Raw genomic sequence first — 21158 nt, forward strand, 5'->3', positions numbered from 1 at the left:
CTACAGATTGCAAAGCTGCCATCAGTGGGTATGTGCTTTATTTAGGAATACAACAGTGTCACACAGTCCCTCAGAATCTGTCATTTAAAACATACAAATAACAAACCAAAAATATTACCATTCTAGAGCTTTGAAAGCATTTAAGAACATTTAGTTTCTCTTTGTTTCCAAAGTCAACAAAATGGGTACCCGTACTACAGATTCCTGACTAGATTTATTACAAACACTTGCCCTTTCCCCCTACTAACACAGCATATATGCTCTAGGTTTTTAAATATGTAACAGTCCAAGCACAAACAAGTAGTGGAAAAACATGCTCCACTGCTCAGCATCAGCATTAAGATAACCCCTACGTTGCACAGATTATTTTTATTACATCAGTGGTTTTTTCCACCAATACCTTCTTTAAGAAACAAGTCTTTTCATAAGCAGAGGTATCAATAAAGTTAGATTTCAATGAAGGTATCTGGTGACATAACTATCTAGATTCTAATAAATTGCAAGCTCTGCTCAGAACATTTTGTTGCTGGTGTATTCAAAATGGAATTCTCCCCTGGCAGATTTTTTGATGTCTCACAGATATTATCCTCCTTTCAGTGGGAACGCATGCGATTGCCCACTCCCTTGAAATATTATCTTCTAGAGATCATCTCTATCCTGACAAAACAGGCCAACAGATCCAAAGGTATTGTGAAAACAGAGCAGAAAAACAAACAGGCAGATGGACAGAGTCAATGTGAGTCCACATTCTCAAGGTAAGAACAGTTTTTTTCTGAGATGGAACTTGGACTCTTGACCAGTCTTTAACTTATTACGCTTTATCTTCCTCATGGCGAAAGCTGATCGTTAAGGAAACTAGATGCTCCGTTTTTCACACTCCAGTATAAGTATTGGGAAAACTCCTATGCCCACATAACAAGGGAAGGGGGAGGTATGCGTTTTGTTAAAGAGTTACAAAAAAGCTTTACAAGTATGAAATGCTGTTGTCTTTACAAATTTACCAAGTTCCCTTTGCAAGGTAACTAGTAGGAGGGTCATCTCTGAGCCAAAAGCAATGCAATGCCTTAGGACTGGGGTTCATTTTTTGGTTTTTGGGTTGTTTTTTTTTTTCCCAACAAAGCTTACTCATAACATCTCTGCGAACATACAACACCAACCCCTGAAGCCATCTGTCTGCTCCATCAACTCTGACAAGAGCAGCAGTAAGAAGCCTGGACCCCCCACTCTCAAGGCGGTGAGGACAGCAAACACCCAACATGACCATGCCTGCAGGTTCCTATGTGGATTTTCTTCCATTATTAAGACAAGGCCATTAAAAGACACATTACAACCCTTAGTTTCCAACATAACTTGTCCATATATGTGTATGCACACAGATTAAAGAGGAAACATATTTTGCAAAGGAAGTAGATCTACAAGCTCCCAGTTTTCCCTCAAGAAATCAGTATATGAAGCCTTGAAGGAAAGTCATCTTCCTCCAAAAATTTTCACTACTGGATACTATTTCAGTGAAAAAGCACTAGCATGATAGCCTCAAAAAAAATCAAACAAATCAAATTCCGTTGCCCTTTCAATCCTTCCCCTGTCAGTTTTTGTATCACTGCCTAGTGCTTAAGTCACTAGCATCTCTTTTAGACTGGACAACGATTGTTTTCTTTAGAAATGTAGGTAAGGGGGGGAAGGAAAAGTGGAAAAACAATATTTCAGTTGTTCTTCACGTATGGGTACAATGTAACATCTTTACAGCCTTTAAAGAAATATGGCTTACCAGCAGACAGCTGCACAACCAGAGTAACACCTCCATCTAGTGGCTTACTAATGCACCATTAAGAAAGCATGGAAAATAAAAAGCAGCCAAATATAACTTTCAACCACATCTGTCATAACACACACAACTTAGAACAACAAACGTGACCAGCAGACACACTGCTGCTTACCTTTCATCTGGAAATGAACTTCCATATCATTACATTACGGTGCAGGCCGTAAGTACAAAATTTCAGTAGGCTGTAACATACATAATTCACCTTGGAAATTGATTCACTATATATTCAATCTTCACAATTTTTGCTCCTCTTTGAATTTAGAAGTGATTTCAATCAAACTAAAGCAATCCAATTAAAGCAGCATTACCAACGTTCAACACAAACGCACCAACAGCCACACTCCTCCCTTTCTCACCTTTCTTCCTTTATAATAGCAGCATTGTTGGAATTTTTTATTATTATTTCTTTACTTCCAGCATTGCACTAAGAAAAGCCACTTCGAGCATGCAGAAACCCATTAAGCACCAGGAGGTGACTATGAGACACAAGTCTAGCCTTAACTCAGGGGTAACTTTCTTCCTCTCTACCAGGCATCTGACACCACTTCACAGACCTTAGATTCCAGAAGGGGTAACAGCAGAAGAATTTCTGCAAATTTCAGTGGAGACAGTAAACAACCAACCTTTCTTCTGCTTAACTGTAGCATTAACCTAGCATCTCTCTGCAAAGGAGAAAACCACACTTGGTTATGTTTACCATAACTGCCTGCCTCCAACATCCACTGAATGAAGAACCGATTCTGAGCTAGGATCTTAGTAAATGCTTTCGTAGAAACAACCTCATCCACACTTGATATGTAAATAAATAACAATTAACTGTCAAATAAAACATTAACTTTTATACATATATTCCATTGTAGGTATAACATACATAAATTGCTATCAAGAGCAGAGAACTGGTTGGGGAAGAATCTGCTGCTATGACCACACAGGGTACAATAATCCCAATTTAATTGTTCTAAAGCATCCATCACCAGGAAAAGAAACACAGGCAGCAATATGACTGGATGAAGAAACTGCAGAATGCTGTGGATACCTGGGAAAAATTGTGTTTATACAAAGATGTGCCTAACCAAATTGCAGAAGGGGAGCTCTTAGGAACAGAGAATGATCACAATGGTAATGTTTACATAATGATAAGAACACACTAAGGAAAAGAGAACCAGCACAAACAGAAAGATTTGTGATTAACTGGATGACACATGACTGACGACAAGGAGAAAAGGACAACCAAGACAGGGTAAGGAAAAATCACGTGGAAAGATAACAAGCACAGGATGTCATTTCCATAAAAACAGACAAGGAGATGGGAGACATATCTAAGACACCCCACAGATGCAGCCTTTGTGTTCGTCTGAACAGCAATGCAAAAACACAGAGAAACTACAGCATTTTTATGACATGCTAAGAGAGCGATTAGGTCGGATACAGACAACAGGTTATCCAGCTGCTTGGACATGAGAAGCAGAACTGAAACACAGAAAGAATCCCTCTGTCATGTTTTCTGTAGGACTAATACTGCTAGGAGATCCTACAGGAATGGAAAAAAAGATGATGAAAGCGATCATCTGATGAAATGAGGAAAAAAAAATAAGTGACTACAATCAAAAAATTAAGGTGCAGGCAGAATCGCCCCACAAGCCTTAAAACCACAAGATAATAAAAAGCCAGCAGATGGCTTGAAAGTAATTAGGAGAAATCTCGGTATTTCATTCTTCCAAGGTGTCCATGAAAGATGGAAGGTCTCTATTGTAGCACAAGAGACACGGCCTAGTCTAAGAATAAGGTCTGTGCTTGTCAGATTTACAGCAGAAATCCAAGAGAGAATTATGAACTTCTCAGTGCTGGAAGCAGAACTCCACACAGGAGTATTACTGAGAAAAAGCATCTACACTTCTACACTGGCTTGAACAGTAGTTAGATAATGCAATTAGAGACATACCAACAACAAATGAAGTTAGAAAGTGCCTGGGGAGAGCTGGGGAACAAGAAAGAAAAAAAAAAAAGCAGAACACCCCCCCCCCCCCCAACAACAACAACTGGTATTTTTATACTAATAGAAGTCTGTTTTAGCAGCAAAAATATTAGTACAAGCCATGACAACAGACATCAGAGGGAAGAATAGAAGGTGGTAGAACATCAAGGACAGAAAGACACTGAAGGGTCCAAGAAAGACACACAAAATTTACTCTGACAAAAAAACACCCAAGTGTTAACGATAAAAGGCACCAAAACTCAAAAAAACCCCACCCAACAAACAGTAGGGTACTACGGATAAAAGAACTGATTTAAGTCAAAATCATTCTGGAAAAAGAGCATAAAGCTACATCTGCTGAGGGACAGAGAATGAGCTTCCAAATATTTTTTTGAGGGAGGAACTTTCCTCAGCACATTACTACAAGAGCTTATATCTATGATTTTCAACCAGAGAACAAACATTCCCTGGGATGCTGCTCCAGTATATTCCCAGAGGTGGAAGCTGACAGATTTCTTTTCCACCAAATAATCTCTGAACTGATAAAGGCAATATTATTTCAGATACCAGTTTGGTAATTAATGAGAACATTACAGAAGAGCTGCTCCTAGGAAATACCGCTAGGTCAGGAAAATATAAGCTAATTGATTTTAAATTGAAACAGAAAAAGAAAATAATTAAGGAATATCTTGTTACTAAATTTCTTGAATGCTAAAGGGCAAGTTTAACAAATGAGAAGAGCTGGTAATTGAAGTCAAAAGTATCCTGAGTTTTTCAGCTCCATTAAGTCAAATGTGTTAAAACTACTGGGAAGCTGTAACTTAAGCTGTGGTGAGGAACTAGAAGGGGCTCCAAACCCAAATGGTTGAACCTGTACTCAAAGATGATGCTTCAGAGGGCTCAAAGTCAGGAAGCATTCAACCAGCAACGCTCCTCATGCGAACCTGAAATCAAGAACCTAGCACCTCAGACAGCAAAACTGAAGTACCATCTCCTGTTGGATAACCACCTTATTTCTCTACAGTAAACACCATTTCTTTAGAGCGATTAAAAAATACCCACAGTATATAAAACAAGCAGAGGCTGACAGACTGACTATATGAATATGCAATTTAACCAATGTGCCACTAAGAAAGAGAAGGAAGGATGCCTTGGCCACACCAAAGCACATCTGCCATGGCTCACCCAAACTAGGTACAGATTCACAAGAGCAAGAGACAATTTCTATGAACAAGCACCAATACACAGCAGTGGAAGGATGCAAGGCAGGTTACGTAGAAACGGTGGCAGCACTGTTTGCAGTGAGCATAATCTAGCACACAGCCAGGCTCTGATGTTCTGCCAGCATTGGGTTAGCTATGTACTACGTATTTTTCACCATGTAAAAAGTTCTGGTGATGCTTCATTTAAAATGCTGGACAAAATTCCAGTCAGTCGTGTTGAAGGCAGACAAATACACAATGGAAGTGGCAAAGAAAGGCTGTCAGAAGGATGGGAGCAATGAAGAGCCAATGCTGTGGGATGAGCACTGTCTAATTAACTTAGTAAAACAAAGGCTAGGAAAAGTCATAGCCACTTACTACAAATACACTAGAGATGTAAACAAAGGGAAAAGTGCTATTTAAGCTTAGATAAATGTTTAAGAAGTCTCTCTATTAAGCTGTTTAAGAGCATGTAGGAACAGAGGTACAAATGCATTTACTTCAGAAGGTTTCTACCATTAGTGAGACTGTAAGACAGCCTAATACAAGCCAAGACAAGAAAGAAGAAATTCAGCTCGCATTAAGTTGGAGTGTGACCAGCCTATGAAAGGGGTTACACAATATTGTTTCTGCCATAGCAGAATACATGACTTGTTAACCCAGCCTGCCAAAAAAAAAAAAAAACAAATAAAAAAAACGACAAGGAGAGGTAGTCATGCTCATTTGAGCACTAAGAACAAGCCATAAAGTGAATCAGCATGTCCTACAGGTGGGCATCAGACTAACAAAGACAAGAGTACCTATGGACTGACATCCTTTTATCCCTGCTAACTCCTTCTCCTCCACAAACTCCCTGGCCTCAGCCCCTTTCACACCACCCATCACATATCCCTCCAATACGTAAGCCAACAATTTGCACAGACTTTAAACTTTCACCTGTCTGTTAAACCTGTCTGTAACCAGAAAAGGTGTCCAAATGGCAGGGGAGAATAGAAGGCATGAAATGTTAATGGACGGCACAGTCACACAAGTTGTCATCTACTGTTGCCTTACAGGTGGCTAAGTTGAAGTACAACTTTCTCAAGACCATACAGAGTACATGGCAGAGAGAAATATGGCATTCAGCTGTAAAACAATACAGTGTTGTTACTATTAAGATAACTCTTCTAAAAGCAACAAGGAAAGAAAAAAAGCTAAGAAGCTACAGAAACAAAATTCTCACGTCACATTAAACAAGCCAGTATACTTCAGCAAGACAACAGCCTATGGCAAATGGCTAAGAGAAACAGATAAGGCTGGTACTTTTTAATCAGTTGCAGGCTAGCAAATCTAAAGCCTAATAACTTGCAGTTCCAGAACAGACAATTGGTATTTTGAAGGCAAGTGTTTGAGTCACTATTTACTACTCTTCACAACTCAAGAAAACAGTCACACAGAAAAACACATTACTATCAGAAACATCTTAAGTATCCTAGGTGGGTGAGATCCCGTATGTGAACCATTGCAAAAAACCAATACAACTAAGTTTCTTTTTCTTCCAGACCCTTACCAGTTTTACTTTAGAGGCCAGGCTTTCCGGTAGTTTTGTTCGTAGCTGATTTGTTTCTTTGAATGTAGCTGGAAATCCACTAAGGAATGCCAAGTCTTGCATTAATACTAGACCTGGAACTTCTTTGTCTGTAGTCTAAAAACAAGAAAAGAGGGTATAAAGACTTTTTTTAAACTTCCAGTAATTCACATTTATCCGTCAATTATTTATCAGGTTACAGATTTAATATGTATATTTTGTCACTTGACCCAAACTTCAAAATTGAAATAAGGGTTATTTTAGAAGCTTTCACTTCTTACTACATGTGACTTATGGAAAGAGAATAGCACAGAAACACTTTCTAAAAATGTACAAAGAGTTTCACATACACAAAAGCTAATCAATTTAAAAGTACATACCAAGTAACCCCTCCATACTATCTGTTTGCTGTTGTCTTTTAACATTCCAGAATGGGCAGCTTCAACTAGAATACATAAAATGCATTACAAATCAAAAACTGGAAGTCACTTTGTTTGTACATTCTAGTAAGTAAGATATACCTTTGCAAATTAAAAAAAATTTGGATGTTTACAGTGTGAACAGTTGTCTTTATAACTGGTAAATAATTCTTGGTGGCAAAATAGACACCAGTGATTGGGCTAGTTGCTGGCAGTGGTCAGGCACCATATATTAAACAAAATTAAAAGCCCATACTTGCTTTAAGATCCTACTTATACATGCTGAACACATGCATAATTTTGTTTTAAGGTATGCAATCCTTTGAGAAAGGGCAGAACTTATTGCACAATATTCAAACTAGACTTCACAGCAATTAAAAGAGGATTTCTAAAACTAATCTTCCTCAATCTAAACCTCAGCCTTCTGAGATTATCAGTGCAACACAGATATTCAGATATCAAACCTGTTTTGCAATAGTCTTTTAAAGCAGGGAAATCTAATCATCTGTAATCAGTTGTCTGGGAGGACAACAAACAGTATCATTAATGTCATCATTTAGAGGAACAGAGTGATGGCAAGAGACACTGAATGACTTGCTAAAGTTGAACAGAAAGTTAGTGGCAGAGTCAGTATTGGAGGGGAAAAAAATAACCTAATTCACAGCAGCTTACTAAAAAGCTTCCTCTAGAAGACTGGCTGGAATCTGACAAATAGGGTCTTACCATCCTTAGGGCTATCAAAAACAATTACTGTCACGTTGGTAGAAGGATTTTTTGGTTTTGCTACAAAGAACATATTGTTAGCAGCTTGTAAAGCAGGATGAATGGATGACAGGTCTTTCAGTGTGACATTGGCAGGCAGCGCAGGATCCAGGACAAGCATTGGCACTTTGATGCAGTGTGTCAGCAAACACTCCAGTTGCTTCTCACTACAGCAAAATACCAGAGGTATATTTAACAATAGTAGAAAATTTAAGACAAAAATCAACATTAGATGCAATGAGAGATGTTTTTGTAAAATCTCATAAATTATTTCTAATATCTCCTGGGGCAGGGGGAAATTACTAAGAGCATGCTTATTTTGCTGCAGAAGGCAATATCTGACTGTTACAGTTCATTCCCATAACTGTTTTTTCAAGTGTTTCCAAGATTTCAAAGTTTGCCCACAGAAGAGACCTTATAAAGATCTCTAAATAGCAGAGCAACCAAGCCCAATGAAGAACGGGACAGACCAGGCCCTGCTGCTTCTTGGCAGCTGAGGCACAAGAGGCTCAGACCTTCCACAGACAACTACTTGCAGTGCCATGTATGCAGACGGCAGGTGAAAGCAACATTGAAAAAATTTACACTTTTGAATTATAAAACTCCTGGTACATATGCATTAAAAATCCACACTCAGAACAGGAACAATGCCTAACTAGTGCGAAGGACATGCTTTCTGAACTTCAGAAATCGTCACGTTTTATAAAGCTCATTCATATATGTCACAATAACATCAATTTTATTCAACATATACATTATTATACTGTCAATTTTTCTTGAAGTGACATAGAAGGAAAGTATGCACAGGCTATAGAAACCAAACAGCCTCCCGAAAGAGCATCTGCTTTCAGCTAACAATGAGTAGGGTATCATTTATTCCGATTTATGCCCAAAACCACAAAAACTTACCTCTTCTTTGTTGGTTCTGTTGCATTCTTTCCGAGGATTTCCCTATTACAAAATTAAAACAACTACATTAAATAACACTGAGTTGACAGTAAGGAGCTTAGTGTACTTTCAGATTGTTAATTGAGTCAGGGACACATTGTGGAAGCACCGATAACCCAGTTATAAAACTGCCAAGGCCTTGCCATTGGCTTTGCCAAAGCAAGCACAGGCTGACACACGTGCCCCTCTCTGCTCATCCTCCTGCAGTGTAGCTCAAAAATTCTTGGTTGTGCTAACAGCTGTGGCAGCAGAACTCTTTTTGCGAACAGGATTTTCAGGGGTTATTATCAGATTACTTAATGAAACTGCTGTTGATATGAAAAACACTGGTAAGAAACCAGGATGAAGTGACCGGCAACTAGGTTGACTTGATTGTTTTGCCTAATATACATATTCTGATAAGGTCTATCATGCATTTGCCACATGCACATAAAAGCTAATGAGGATTAATGTAAAGGAAGCGCAGAGCTGGTGCTAAATAATAATCATAAGAATACCAGAAGGACACCCTTCTACACACACCAAGAGAAAAAGAACCACCATCCATCAAGCTACTCTCCCCACCGAAGAATAAAGCACCTGGACCACAACTAGCTCAATTTAGGCATTTCACAAGAAAGTTACAACTTACTAAGTTTTGCTATACAATACAAAATATACACTCATTAGCAAAAATTTATAACATCCTTTCCTTTGTCTTCTGCAGTTATCTTGATCCCATGAAATAGCTCTTCTTATAACAGTGTTAACTGATTTCAAAGTACATGAAAAAAGTTATCTACAAGGGAGAGAACCAGGTGTCCCTCTAGATAATGAATGTGGCATGGACATAAGTCTAACTTATAAGCTTGATATCAACTTTCCAAATCAGTGTTATGGAAAAAAACAATATGCTGTGATTCCCATCTTACAAAGGGAAAAACAGAGGAGTGGTAACAAAGCTAAAACCATTAACATTTGCTATATGAACTGCCAGGAAAAGATTAGTATAAATTTGAAAGCTTTTCAGAGCAGAGACCATGTTTATGTTTAAGACATTTAAACTTAATGGATTTAAAGTCCTACTAATACTTTCATTTTTTAGGCAACAAAACAGAAATTCAGAATTTCACTTGTGATCACATGGTCAGTGGTACCTAAATTGCAAGTCATAACATGCCAAAAAATCAGATCAATTCTCTCACTTGTGGATTTCAGATTATTGTGAGTTGAACTATTACAACCCTTAAAATACAGATGTATTCTTCCATTTAGCATATTTGCTAGCCAAAACAGATCACGTGACCACAGAGCTGCTTAATAAGAACTAAATCAATGGTTACAAGATATGGTTACAATCCAAGATGTCTGCAGCTGCCTGTGTTTGAAGCCTTAGATCAGTAATTCTGCAGAACTGTATAGCACAATCTAAATCATCAAATGCAGCAATACATGTCTTTCCCTCCTTACTTAGGAGGCTGACTCATACCTTTATAATATATGAACAAATTATTTTCCTCTTTTTCACTTTCGGTGTTAGGAAGACTACAAAACTTTAAAAAGGAGCCTTTTTTAAGAGCCTTCTTAAGAAACACATGCTTAAGATTTTATTAAGCCCATTATAAAAAGAAATACTGTAGGGGGAGGTGAGGAGGAAGAAGAGGATGAAGAGAGGTTAAGAGGTTATAAATTTGAGATATAGTTTTATTAGTATTATTTACAAACTGAGTTATAAATACAAACGACATACACAAAGCACAGTTTTCTGAATGGCATTTAACAAATTCAAAATAAAACAGCCTTAATTACTTTAAATTATTATGCTTTGTATCTTAAACAGTTTTCTGATTAGACAGTACTTCATAGCTAAATGTAAAACTGAAACAAGGTTTTGAGAGTAATCAAACGAAGAAGTGAGAAAACACGCTTTGAATTTTCATGTTGAGTAACGTGGGAAAAAAATAAAGAGGGCTAGTACTGCATTAGATCGCTGCTGTCAGTAAAAGGGAAAAAATACATAAGATTATTACCTCATTATTTTCTGTTCTTCCTCCATCTGTTCTCTGACCTGTTGCAATTCTTTGATCAGTTCAACATCTGTGCCGTTCACCCAGGTGTATACCACATCAATCGGCATGGGTAAACAAAGCCTACATAATTCAAATGAAAGCTACATGAGCTGTTTAATATTACATTGCAAGTGTTTGTGGCATCCTACGATAGCAATTTCTGTCTAACAACAGAAATACTTGGTGCCTGAGCTGCAAACAAGACAAGGCAAGAAGCTTCTCTTTAGCTGTATGTATCATCTCTTAATTATACACAAGCCTTTGACAAAAAAGCAGACCTAAAACCAAAAAGGACATAAAGCAGCTATAACAGTTCAGTAACTAAATGAAATCTGAACTTTATGCTCTAAATTTCACTGACACTAACCTATAACCCAACTCCTTCGAACCCATAAAATATTTCTCAAATCAGTACTAGCACCCAGGCACATCCTTAATTCACCAACTACATTATGCAGGACAGCACGAAGTATAAAGATTTAAATCATACTTGCTGTTATTTAGTTGCACGGAGCCAATAATATGTCAGCAGGACCAGGTTCTATCTTAGGAGTGGCTCTTAGATATTAGTAACACAGCATTTCATAAACCAACAACCTAAGTAGGGTACCTGAATTTAGACTCTAGACATAGCAGTCAAATTCATTCTTGACACAGTTTAATACCCTGGAGCTCTTTCTGGACAGTTACTGGTTTCCTAGCATACCTAAGGCAGAAGAAAATAAAGGGGTTGGGGTACCTTTTTTTCTATTCATTTATGATAATCTCCTCTCTGATGCCCACAGCTTTGTTTCAACGGGTACTCCAGGCTGCTGTTGCAGGTGAACCTCAGTCCCAGAGAGCAGGAGGATACCCCAACTATTATTTTCAAAAGTTCCAGTGTCAAGCTATTCAATACCTTCCTAAACTGTAGACAGCCTAGAAAACATTGAGCACTTCCCTAATGCTAAGATCCATGGGGTCACACAATGAGGTTTCCAAGGAAAGGAGTTCCCTCCCCACTCACTGACTGCATCCTTCAAAAAACCATTCAAAAAGAGACAGACCTTATACATACCTCCTCCACCTTCCCTTGCACAGTATTACATGCAGACAACTTCTACACAGCTTCACCTTCTACTGGCTGAGATTCAATAACTGAAGCACAAAATTTAGTAAAAGGGCAGCCAGGAGCTAGTCACAGCACAATAGACAGGAATACTTTGTACTCAGTTCATCACTGATCCTTGCTGAGCTAGGACACTCTAGAGGATAATGGTGGGTCATTCTGAGACAGTTTAAACATCTAAGAGGATGTCCTGCCTTCCCCAGCAGCACCACCCGGAAAGTCTCTCACCTCTGACATGCAACACTCTGCAGAGTTCTCTCATGAACAGTCTTCATTACCACCGGCAATAGAGACTAGTAAAAAAGGCTATTAAAGCAAGTGAACTCTTCACAGATCCACTAGTCTAATTGCTTAAAATTTATTCAAATACTCGATAAATTTTCTTAATGAATTTTTACAGCATACATTGTTTGAGCAAGTAGCTGTTATCAAACATAATAAAAAAAACCCCGCAATATCACACACAAATTAATTTATTGCTCCCAAACAGGATCAGTAACACTGTTAAGATTTCACTTTTTTGGTCTTTGCCAAAGCTTTGTGGTTGGTTTCATGGCTTCTTAAAAAGTATGAAGAGTTTATATTTTGAAAAGCATGTAGTGGCATTTTGCTTTAAAATTAAAAAGGAACAGGAGAGTGACTTCTGCATGATCCTTTTCAAACACTATTTTTGTTATGCAAAGTCTTTTGCAAATTGTTCAAGGTCAGAAAAGATCAAAAACTTTCTCCCTCAAATTCCATAGCTGCATCCTCCTTTATGTGGATTTATGCATTTGGTCTTCATCACAAACACCAGTCTGGCAAACAAATTAAACCCAAGATAAGCTGCCTAAGTGGGAATTATGTAACACCTTTCTGCAGAAAATCATCAACTTTCCTATTTGCTACTGATTTTAATATCAGCGAACATGGACTTTGGAAGCTTCCTTGGAGACTCCCAGACAATTAATGAGGCTTGTTTTGGATAATCCTTTACATTTTCCTCTTTCAAAAACATACCCATTTTTTAACTTGAAAACCTAAAAACATCAATAGGATCCTGCCTGAAGACAAAGCCAGAGCCACCAGCTCTCCCAGACCGGAGACGGGGACCTGTCACATGCTGCCTCTTCTATGCACCTGCCCAGAAGCATTTTCCATACCTGTGACATTTGTTTACACACGAGAGCTGTGCTCACAGCCAAGATCACTGCTAGAATACAAAGCCCCATTGTCTCAGCATTGCTGAAGGAGCACAGCAGCCTTTGGATCCCTCCCAAGCTACCATATGGTGATCTCCAACCTTGCTGAGCCTCTTTATGAATGACTCTAAGTCTATTATGCCCTTAAGCTCCCCACTGCGAACCTCCCAGCCCTCCTGCCTGTTACATCTCTGAAATTGCCCACCAACAGCAACGCAACTATTCCATTGCTATTCCCGCTCCAGTACCTCTTGGCTCCCTAATTTGTGCATCTTTTCCTCTCTCCAGCCTCGCTCTGCTCAACTATTAATGGCTCCCCAACCACTGATGGCTCTCGCTTGCTGTACCACACTAAAATCACTTTGTACATTTTAAAAGCTGAGGATTGTTCCTTCACATTTTGTTTCCATATATATTTTGGAGTTCTAAATATTATTTGACCATGCCCTGGAAGAGCAAAATTACACTTCAGCATTTTCCAAAATGCAGAATTTGCTGGTGGAAAGAAATAAAATAAGAGTTCTCGTCCAAGACTCTCATGCATGCAACTCCATTATTTAGCTTCCTTCTCTCCCTTTTATTTGCAAACCAAAACTAACTAAATCTTCAAAAATGGGTTTGGATGAAACGACTTGGTAAAAAGCCCTGGAATTCTACTCCACTATCTCAAGCTGTGTAAGAGCCTGGACAATGTACATAGGAAGTTTAGCAGCTGATGCAACTACCTGGAAAGTGCAACAGCTGGGATGCCAAAGGACACTCGACAGGAGGGAAAAGGAAACCAAACCAATTGCTAAGCTTCAAGGCACAACAAGAAATCTTCCTTGGTTGGGCAGAGAACAGCATTCAATAGGTGTAAGTAATGATGCCAGCAACACCACTGTTTTTATGTTACTCAGGAGGAAGAGCTTTCTGAGTTTCTAATCATAAGGAGCTTGCCCACATGCACAAATTCGTCTGCATTTTACACTGAGATTTTCTTTATAAAAGTTTATAACACAACCGTTTAACAAGAACGGAGATGTTTCCTGGAAAGCTCCTAGAAGGTAACACTACTTTCATTCAGTTGAAGATCCATTAGTATTTTCTAAAGGCCGTGCAGCTTTTACTCTCCACTAAGCAGTGGATCTGCTTAATTTCCAAACCCAAAAGCTTCCTGTTCTCCAGTTCTGAATATTTTTCTCTAGCACTAAAATAAGAAATTATTAAAATCAATGGATAAGCTAAGATCAAAACTGGAAGTCCACGATCCTCAGTTTATGTAAAAACCATGTGACAGCCTACATGTTGCATTGATATCAGCCTTAAAAATTCCAAACCACCATTGATACAGTGCATGCTGCAAGACAGGGTCCATCAGTGCATTCGTGAAGTTTGATAATAACAACAAACTGAATCCCTGACAAGGGACTTTTAAAAGTTAGTGGATGCCTAAGAGCATGTCGCTGCAAAGACGACTGGTCGGTACGAATTTTTACAAGACGTTTGTATCTGCACACAAATATCACAGCAAACCTCCCTGTCACGCCTGACGTAAGAGTATTAAAGGCATGTGGGTGAACTGGAGTAACTTAAGCACCCATCATGAAAACCTTAAGCTTTTGCTCAGGTAGCCAATAGCTTGCAGAAATGAACACTAGCTAAGGAGTGCTTTACACAACCAAAATGAAGTAAGAAAACACACTGCAGAAATGGGAACTGACTATACCTACATCACAACTGTAAGATCTGCGATTTTGTTTTGGACAAACTCGACAATTTTATAAAAGCACTTAATTATCACAAAGTCAGGCATTTTAGTACTGACAGGAACAAACTACCATGCTTTCACTTCAGTACCGCAGAAACATGTAAACATTAAGCTAATTATCCATATGAGCTATATCACTATGTTTTCATCTGTCATCCTTTGGAAAATGGAGGAGGGGGTAAGAGGTGAGACTATAAAAGTGCGTAGGATTCACAACACCATGCAATGTACTTTTACAGAATTATTTCACGCCAGCTAAAGCGTGACAAACTGATCCAATCATTTCTAGTGTCCCATGATTCAGCAAACCTCAAGGCAGATTAAGCATCTGCTTTCAGGGTTTCTTGTTCCAGTTGAGTGTATCTACACTCAAGAGTCAGATGATATCTCCTTAGTAGCTTCTTCCACCTACCAATTCACAGTCCACTGACTTCCTGAGCAACAGACCCCATGACTATTCAGACACAAACAACAAAACCACAAGAAGTCACGTAGCAGTTAACACAACTGAAACAAACCATATGACTTGGTTTCCAACTTGCTGTGACTTCTCCTATGCACTCAGCTTTAAAAAGCTGCTTCTTACTAGCTTTGCAACTTCTCTGCTAAATAGCGTCCCTCATGAGACATCACAGAAAATGTAAGGTAAATGAAAAACAACTTTTCAAAACACTGAAAGCTGGAATTTTAAGTGCACAGGAACAGTACTTATATTTTCCTATCTTAATATGGAAAACATGTCATGTCCTCCCTTTATTGTTAACATTATCACCATTTTGATGTTTCGTTAGAGACTGGATCAATTAAATGCATTTAAAATGTAAACTCTGTTACACAACTAGAGCTTCCAAATGCCAAACATCTTCCAAGCTGGGGTATTAAGCACTAACTCACAATTTTAAAACCACTAAGTTTAAATTTGCTGAAGATTTAGAGTCATAGAATCATAGAACAGTTAGAGTTGGAAGAAACCACAAAGGTCATCTAGTTCCAATCCCCCTGCCATGGGCAGGGACACCTCCCACTAGACCAGGTTGCTCAAAGCCCCATCCAGCCTGGCCTTGAATGCTTCCAGGAATGGGGCATCCACAACTTCCCTGGGCAACCTGTTCCAGTGCCTCACCACCCTCAGAGTAAAGAATTTCTTCCTAATATCTAATCTAAACCTACACTCTTTCAGTTTAAAACCATTACAATAACGTCCTAATTTGTGCATCTTTTCCTCTCTTCAGCCTCACCCTGCTCAACTATTAATGGCTTCCCAACCACTGATGGCTCTCGCTTGCTGTACCACACTAAAATCACTTTGTACATTTTAAAAGCTTTAAAAGTTTAAAAACATACTCAACAGTATGTTACTTTCTCTAGAATATTTGATTTAAATTTTTGAAAATTCATTGAACAGTAAAATGTGCAATACTGTCAACTGCAAGTAAAGCTCACCGATTCTGAAACGATTTGCCAGCAACATTGTCTCTGTATGAATCAAACATAACATGATACTGGTCTCTACTCCACTCCAAGACAACCTGTAAAGAAAAAACAAACAAACAAACAAAAACACCACTTGATGTAACCACCTTCTAAAATTAGACACTTAAATTTCTCTTTTTGAAATTTTTAATCACAATCAACTTCATTCAAACTGATCTATGCATTAATGCACAACTGACCGGACCTTAATCCAAACTAAGTTATAATTACTCTGGGCCAGCAATCAGACCCAGAACTTAAAAGCACACTTGATTTAAACAAACTTTGTTTTTTCTCTGCAACAAAGGATTTCACGTTTTACAGACACACTTTTGAAGCTACTATTCATTTAGGTTACCTCCCCCTTGGCTCTTATCCTTTAAAAATTCAGGGACGTTTTCCCAAAGCTGAGACCTAAAACAAATATATTTCAATACAAACAGGAAACCCATACCACCTCGCATAATTTTGCTCATCTTCCTTTCTATTCTCACAGAGGACATATTGAAGTACACACACCTCTGAAATCTGAGCTTTGCAAACAAACAGCCAAGCCAGAGCATATCAAATTATGCAAATTGACCTGGCCACAAACTTAAAACACAATAGCTCTTTCCCAATACAGGCGACGTCTTACATTGCAGCCAGACTAACTCAACAGCAAAGTATTTCCACGGGCTGCAGCCTTTCTTCCACCCCCCTGCACTTCTGCCACTCCCCTTGAGCTTGACACGAGTCCACCCGACGTACAGTGAGCCAAGTCACGGAGCTAAACCAACAGAAAGATGAACCTTCAAAAACCAGAGCACTCTGTCTTCCTCTACTTGCTTATTGGAGCAGACGAGAAGTGGTGGGAACACACAGCTGAAGGCAGGGTTGTCTTCCCCACCTCCATCCAGCCATCAAGGTCACTTAGCTAAAACGTCAAGCTGCACCGAACTTAAATGCCCTTTGCCAGACGTCCCCATTCCTGGGCGCATTCATAAATTAGCTATATGGGAAAACAAACACAAGCCCATTCTTACTTTGGAAAGCTCCAAGTTTACATCTGTTTCTATTCTTAAACTTACGAATATACATACACACACACTTAACAGAGGCACATAGTTACATTTTCATTAGTAACAAGTATCTGATACCATGGTTCTAAAGAGAAAAAAAGAAAAATAACCCAGACTTTTCAATGCTGAAAAGGCTTATTATGTTTGATATAGCAAAAGTAATTTGAGGTAAAAATAATACAAAACATTTCGACTCTACTCTGAGATAAACTTGCTATGTTATCTTTTCCAGTGAAAAGTCTAACCTTAAAAATTACAGCGGCATCTTGTGCTGCTTTAGAGATGAAGGGGTTGTGTCTTGTTTTACCTGGATATGTACAGTTCTTTATGTACTGGAGAGGAAAACAAAAAAACAAACCAGGAAAGCATAGTACTTACTTTACACCACTCTCCCTAGATTTAAATTTTACTATTGCTGACGTGTGCGACACACCCTCACACCCCCCCATTCCTGCCAAAGCTGCTAACCCTCTCTTTGTAACCAAGATCACATCTGTAGCAGTTAATTCCCCTTACACAAAGGACCCATGATTTCCCAGGTGACCATGAAACCTGCTCCCTTCAACACCAAAGTCAGGAAGTGTTACACTTTTTCATCTACAAGTCATTACGTCCTTCTGCCAAATACACTAGTTTAATACAGCACACACAGACAGACATCCACAAGAAACATTTCCCACTACTGATAATGTTGAATTGACACACACTGATCTGCTTCTAGAAGAAACAGAGAAGTATTTGAGTAATTTATCAGATGAATAATACAGCTCTCCAGAAGACAAACGTTAACCAGCGTTTTGCCAAAAAGACCTGGGACAGCTCTCTTTGGACACACATTTAGGAAAAAAGTTAATCTGTTCCTACCTGACATTTTTTTTTTCTCCTGTAACTGTTTCCTCCTGTTGCATTATTTGTGTTGCAATAATGCCTGGAGGCCGCTCTGCTTCACCTTTACACACTGATATTATAAAACCACTAAGGGAACAAAATTTTAAAGAAAGGGGAGAGACGCCCTCTATTAGGGGATACTGTATCAGACAGGTGATAACAGTGGCTCTGGCATGTTCCAGTTATAAAACACCTAACAAAGCTGAGAGACCTACAAAAGGACGGACAAGACGGGTTTAAAACCAAACTGTCCTAAAACTCAATGCCCATCTTACAAATAGGTTACAGCATTGGCTTAGACCTGGCCACCCCATATGTTTTTTGCAGAAATGCTCCTGCATCATGCTTAATGCACTGTTATTCCATTGAGCTCAAGTTTTGTCTCAAAATAAAGCTTGTTTTCACCTTGAGGCTGTGAAGACATCATTACCAATCTCCAACTGTTTGCTTTAGCCATCCATTCTTATGCCAGCATTAATATTGATGTTAGCATGAATCTAAGCAAGCAGATCTAATTTTGCCTACTAGGACAAAAAAGCAGCTTTCTGGGGGTGCGGGAAAAGCAGAACTATAAACACACCAGGGTCTGATAAGTGTTGCCTCACGCTACTTTTTATTGCTTGACAGTTCCCCGCAGATTGTTAAAAACGCCTCACCTGATAAATTACTAGAAAGATTTCTGGCTTCATTTTCAAAACAGTCTTATACATTTTTATTAGGTGCTGCCTTGCAGACTGTACTGAAGAAGTGTTTTCTGTTCCCACTATAGTTGTCAGAAGAGGTCTAATAGCATTCATTCTCACAAGCCTAGATTCTCCTAAATCCTTAAACTCCCGCTGCTTCCCAAAACACACCACTGTAAATAATAAGAGAGTAAAACACGTGCAAACACCTCTTACCATGCTCATTTACCATCACTGTGAAATGAAAAAAAGGTTTTTCTGTATTTCTGTATAGTCATTCCATAAAGGGTGGGCGTTCTGTTGCTGTTTTGTTTTGTTTGGGTTTTTTTAAACATTTCTGGTCACTTTTCTTTTTTCTTAACATGTAATTTAGAAAGTTTACTCCTACATGAATCTGACAGGCCTTTGCTAACTGTCTAAATAGTATCTAAGCTTTCCAAAGAGCTGTAAAAGGGCTAGAAGTAGCAAACTAAGATTTGGTAGGAAAATAATTCTGAGCCATAATTTTGACTGATTATCAGTGAATTCAGCCATAACCTGCACAAATTCTGAAGTGTTTTAAAAAACCTTTAAAGTTCCAAGGAATCCTAAAGTTGAGTTTAAATCTCCATTCTGAAGAAAGGCAAAAGTATACTCAAAGTTTCACAGCACCAAGAGGAATACACCAGTCCAAGCTGACAATCTTGTACATAAAGGTGGCTAAAAGTACTACACAATTAATTAATTCACTGATGACTATCAAGTGTTTCGGGAACTTGTGAACACTACCAGACAGGAGGGACGAAGTACTTCATGCAATGAAGATGTACAGCTACACAAAATAAAGCTCTAATTGTGCTACACTCCAGAGTTTCAGATCATACTCTATAGCCCTTCATTTCTTCTGTATCTGAAAGCACTCAAAGTAAAACAGGGAAGAAAAAAAAAAAGTAAAAAGAACTTGTCTTGAGAAATTTAGGAATCAGGAAATACCAGTCTGTCTGTATTTAACGCTGCCATCCTTTTACACTGACAAAAATACTTTCTTGAATTTCCTGAATATTCTCAAACGCTACACTGAAGCAGGATTGTTTTCTTCCCCTCCAGATTCTTTCATTGATGACTTTCACAACAGATAGGGTAACATGAAATGAAACTTTACAATATACTATACACCCATATAAAATCATATCTAGAGAAAGTAGAAGTTATATTGCACCTTTTACATAATAATAGGCAAACGGAGTAGTAAGCAGCAAGCAATTTAATGCAGCCTATACTGAGCTGCAGGCAGGTTGGAGAGGTGACATTTAACTCCTGAAACTCTGGAAGGGAGAAAGATTCTGTCACTCCAGGTTGACGTTTGAAGGTGACATCAGCACAGGCTTTAGAACAGTCAAATAAAGTTAAAAAAATAAATAAATAAATACAGCAGTAATAAATCACCTGAAGTGGAAAAGATTGCACAAGACGAGAACAGGAGCCCCTGGAGCACGCAGGTCTCTCTCAGACAAGGATGTCAGAGACCACTTCACGACCCCCGGGGGGGAACACGTCACGCTTGCGTCACCCACGGCGTTGTTCCCCGCGGGGCGCGATTTACGCGCCCGACGAGCGCGGCGGCCGCCCCCCGGGGAGGGCCGGGACCAAGCCCCGACGGCCGCGCCAGGCCCCGGGCCGGAGCCCCTCCGCACGCCGGGAACGCGGGGCCGCTTCAGGACGGTCCTCAGCCCCGACTGTTGATACCCCGGAGCTGAAGGGGAGCACCAACACCGTGAAGCACCTTCTCTCCCTTATGTCTTTATACATACACACGCATATATATAGACACACGCATATATATATATATATGATCGGCATTCACGCCTAAGCCGCTTGCTGAAGGAAGTCGCTGCTGACAGGACGTGACAACCCCCCGGCTCCCGAAAGGGGGGACAAAAAAGCCCCGAACCACACTGGGCCGGGCGCCTCTCCCCGCCGGCACGGCCGGGGCTGCCCGGGGGAAGGGAGGGAGGGAGGGAGGGAGGGGAAGGGAAGGGGGGCAGCCAGGCCACGCCGGCGCGGTGCCGTACTGACCTCCCCGAACTGCAGGGCGGAGACGATCAAGAGGACGAGCCCCCCGAGGCAGAGGCAGGGCCCATACCTGTGCGACAGGCAGGTATAGGTCTGGCGCTGCAGGAGCTTTAGCAGCATGGCCCGCCGGCGGCCGCCGCCTCCTCCCCCGGCGCGGCGCGGCCCTGCGCTGAGCGGCGCGGCCCGGCCCGCCTCACCGCCCTACCCTGCGCCGGG

At 39.7% G+C, this 21158-nt stretch overlaps 1 protein-coding gene across 4 annotated transcripts in view; it reads right to left on the reverse strand.

Annotated features, from left to right (window-relative positions):
• Positions 1-21158, reverse strand: part of GNPTAB (N-acetylglucosamine-1-phosphate transferase subunits alpha and beta) — a 46493-nt gene extending 25335 nt beyond the window's left edge. For 2 of the 4 annotated variants that reach the window (XM_063320564.1, XM_063320575.1), the window contains exons 1-7: positions 20946-21158; positions 16229-16314; positions 10708-10827; positions 8660-8701; positions 7712-7917; positions 6950-7014; positions 6552-6686 (exon numbers count right to left, since the gene is read on the reverse strand). In XM_063320564.1, the coding sequence (XP_063176634.1) occupies positions 6552-6686; positions 6950-7014; positions 7712-7917; positions 8660-8701; positions 10708-10827; positions 16229-16314; positions 20946-21062 (771 nt within the window). In that variant the 5' untranslated portion in view covers positions 21063-21158. The remainder of the gene's footprint in view (positions 1-6551; positions 6687-6949; positions 7015-7711; positions 7918-8659; positions 8702-10707; positions 10828-16228; positions 16315-20945) is intronic. The other 2 variants (XM_063320584.1, XM_063320589.1) reach the window with 2 other exon arrangements.

Source organism: Chroicocephalus ridibundus, chromosome 1, assembly GCF_963924245.1.
Source record: "Chroicocephalus ridibundus chromosome 1, bChrRid1.1, whole genome shotgun sequence".
Classification (NCBI taxonomy): Eukaryota; Metazoa; Chordata; class Aves; order Charadriiformes; family Laridae; genus Chroicocephalus; species Chroicocephalus ridibundus.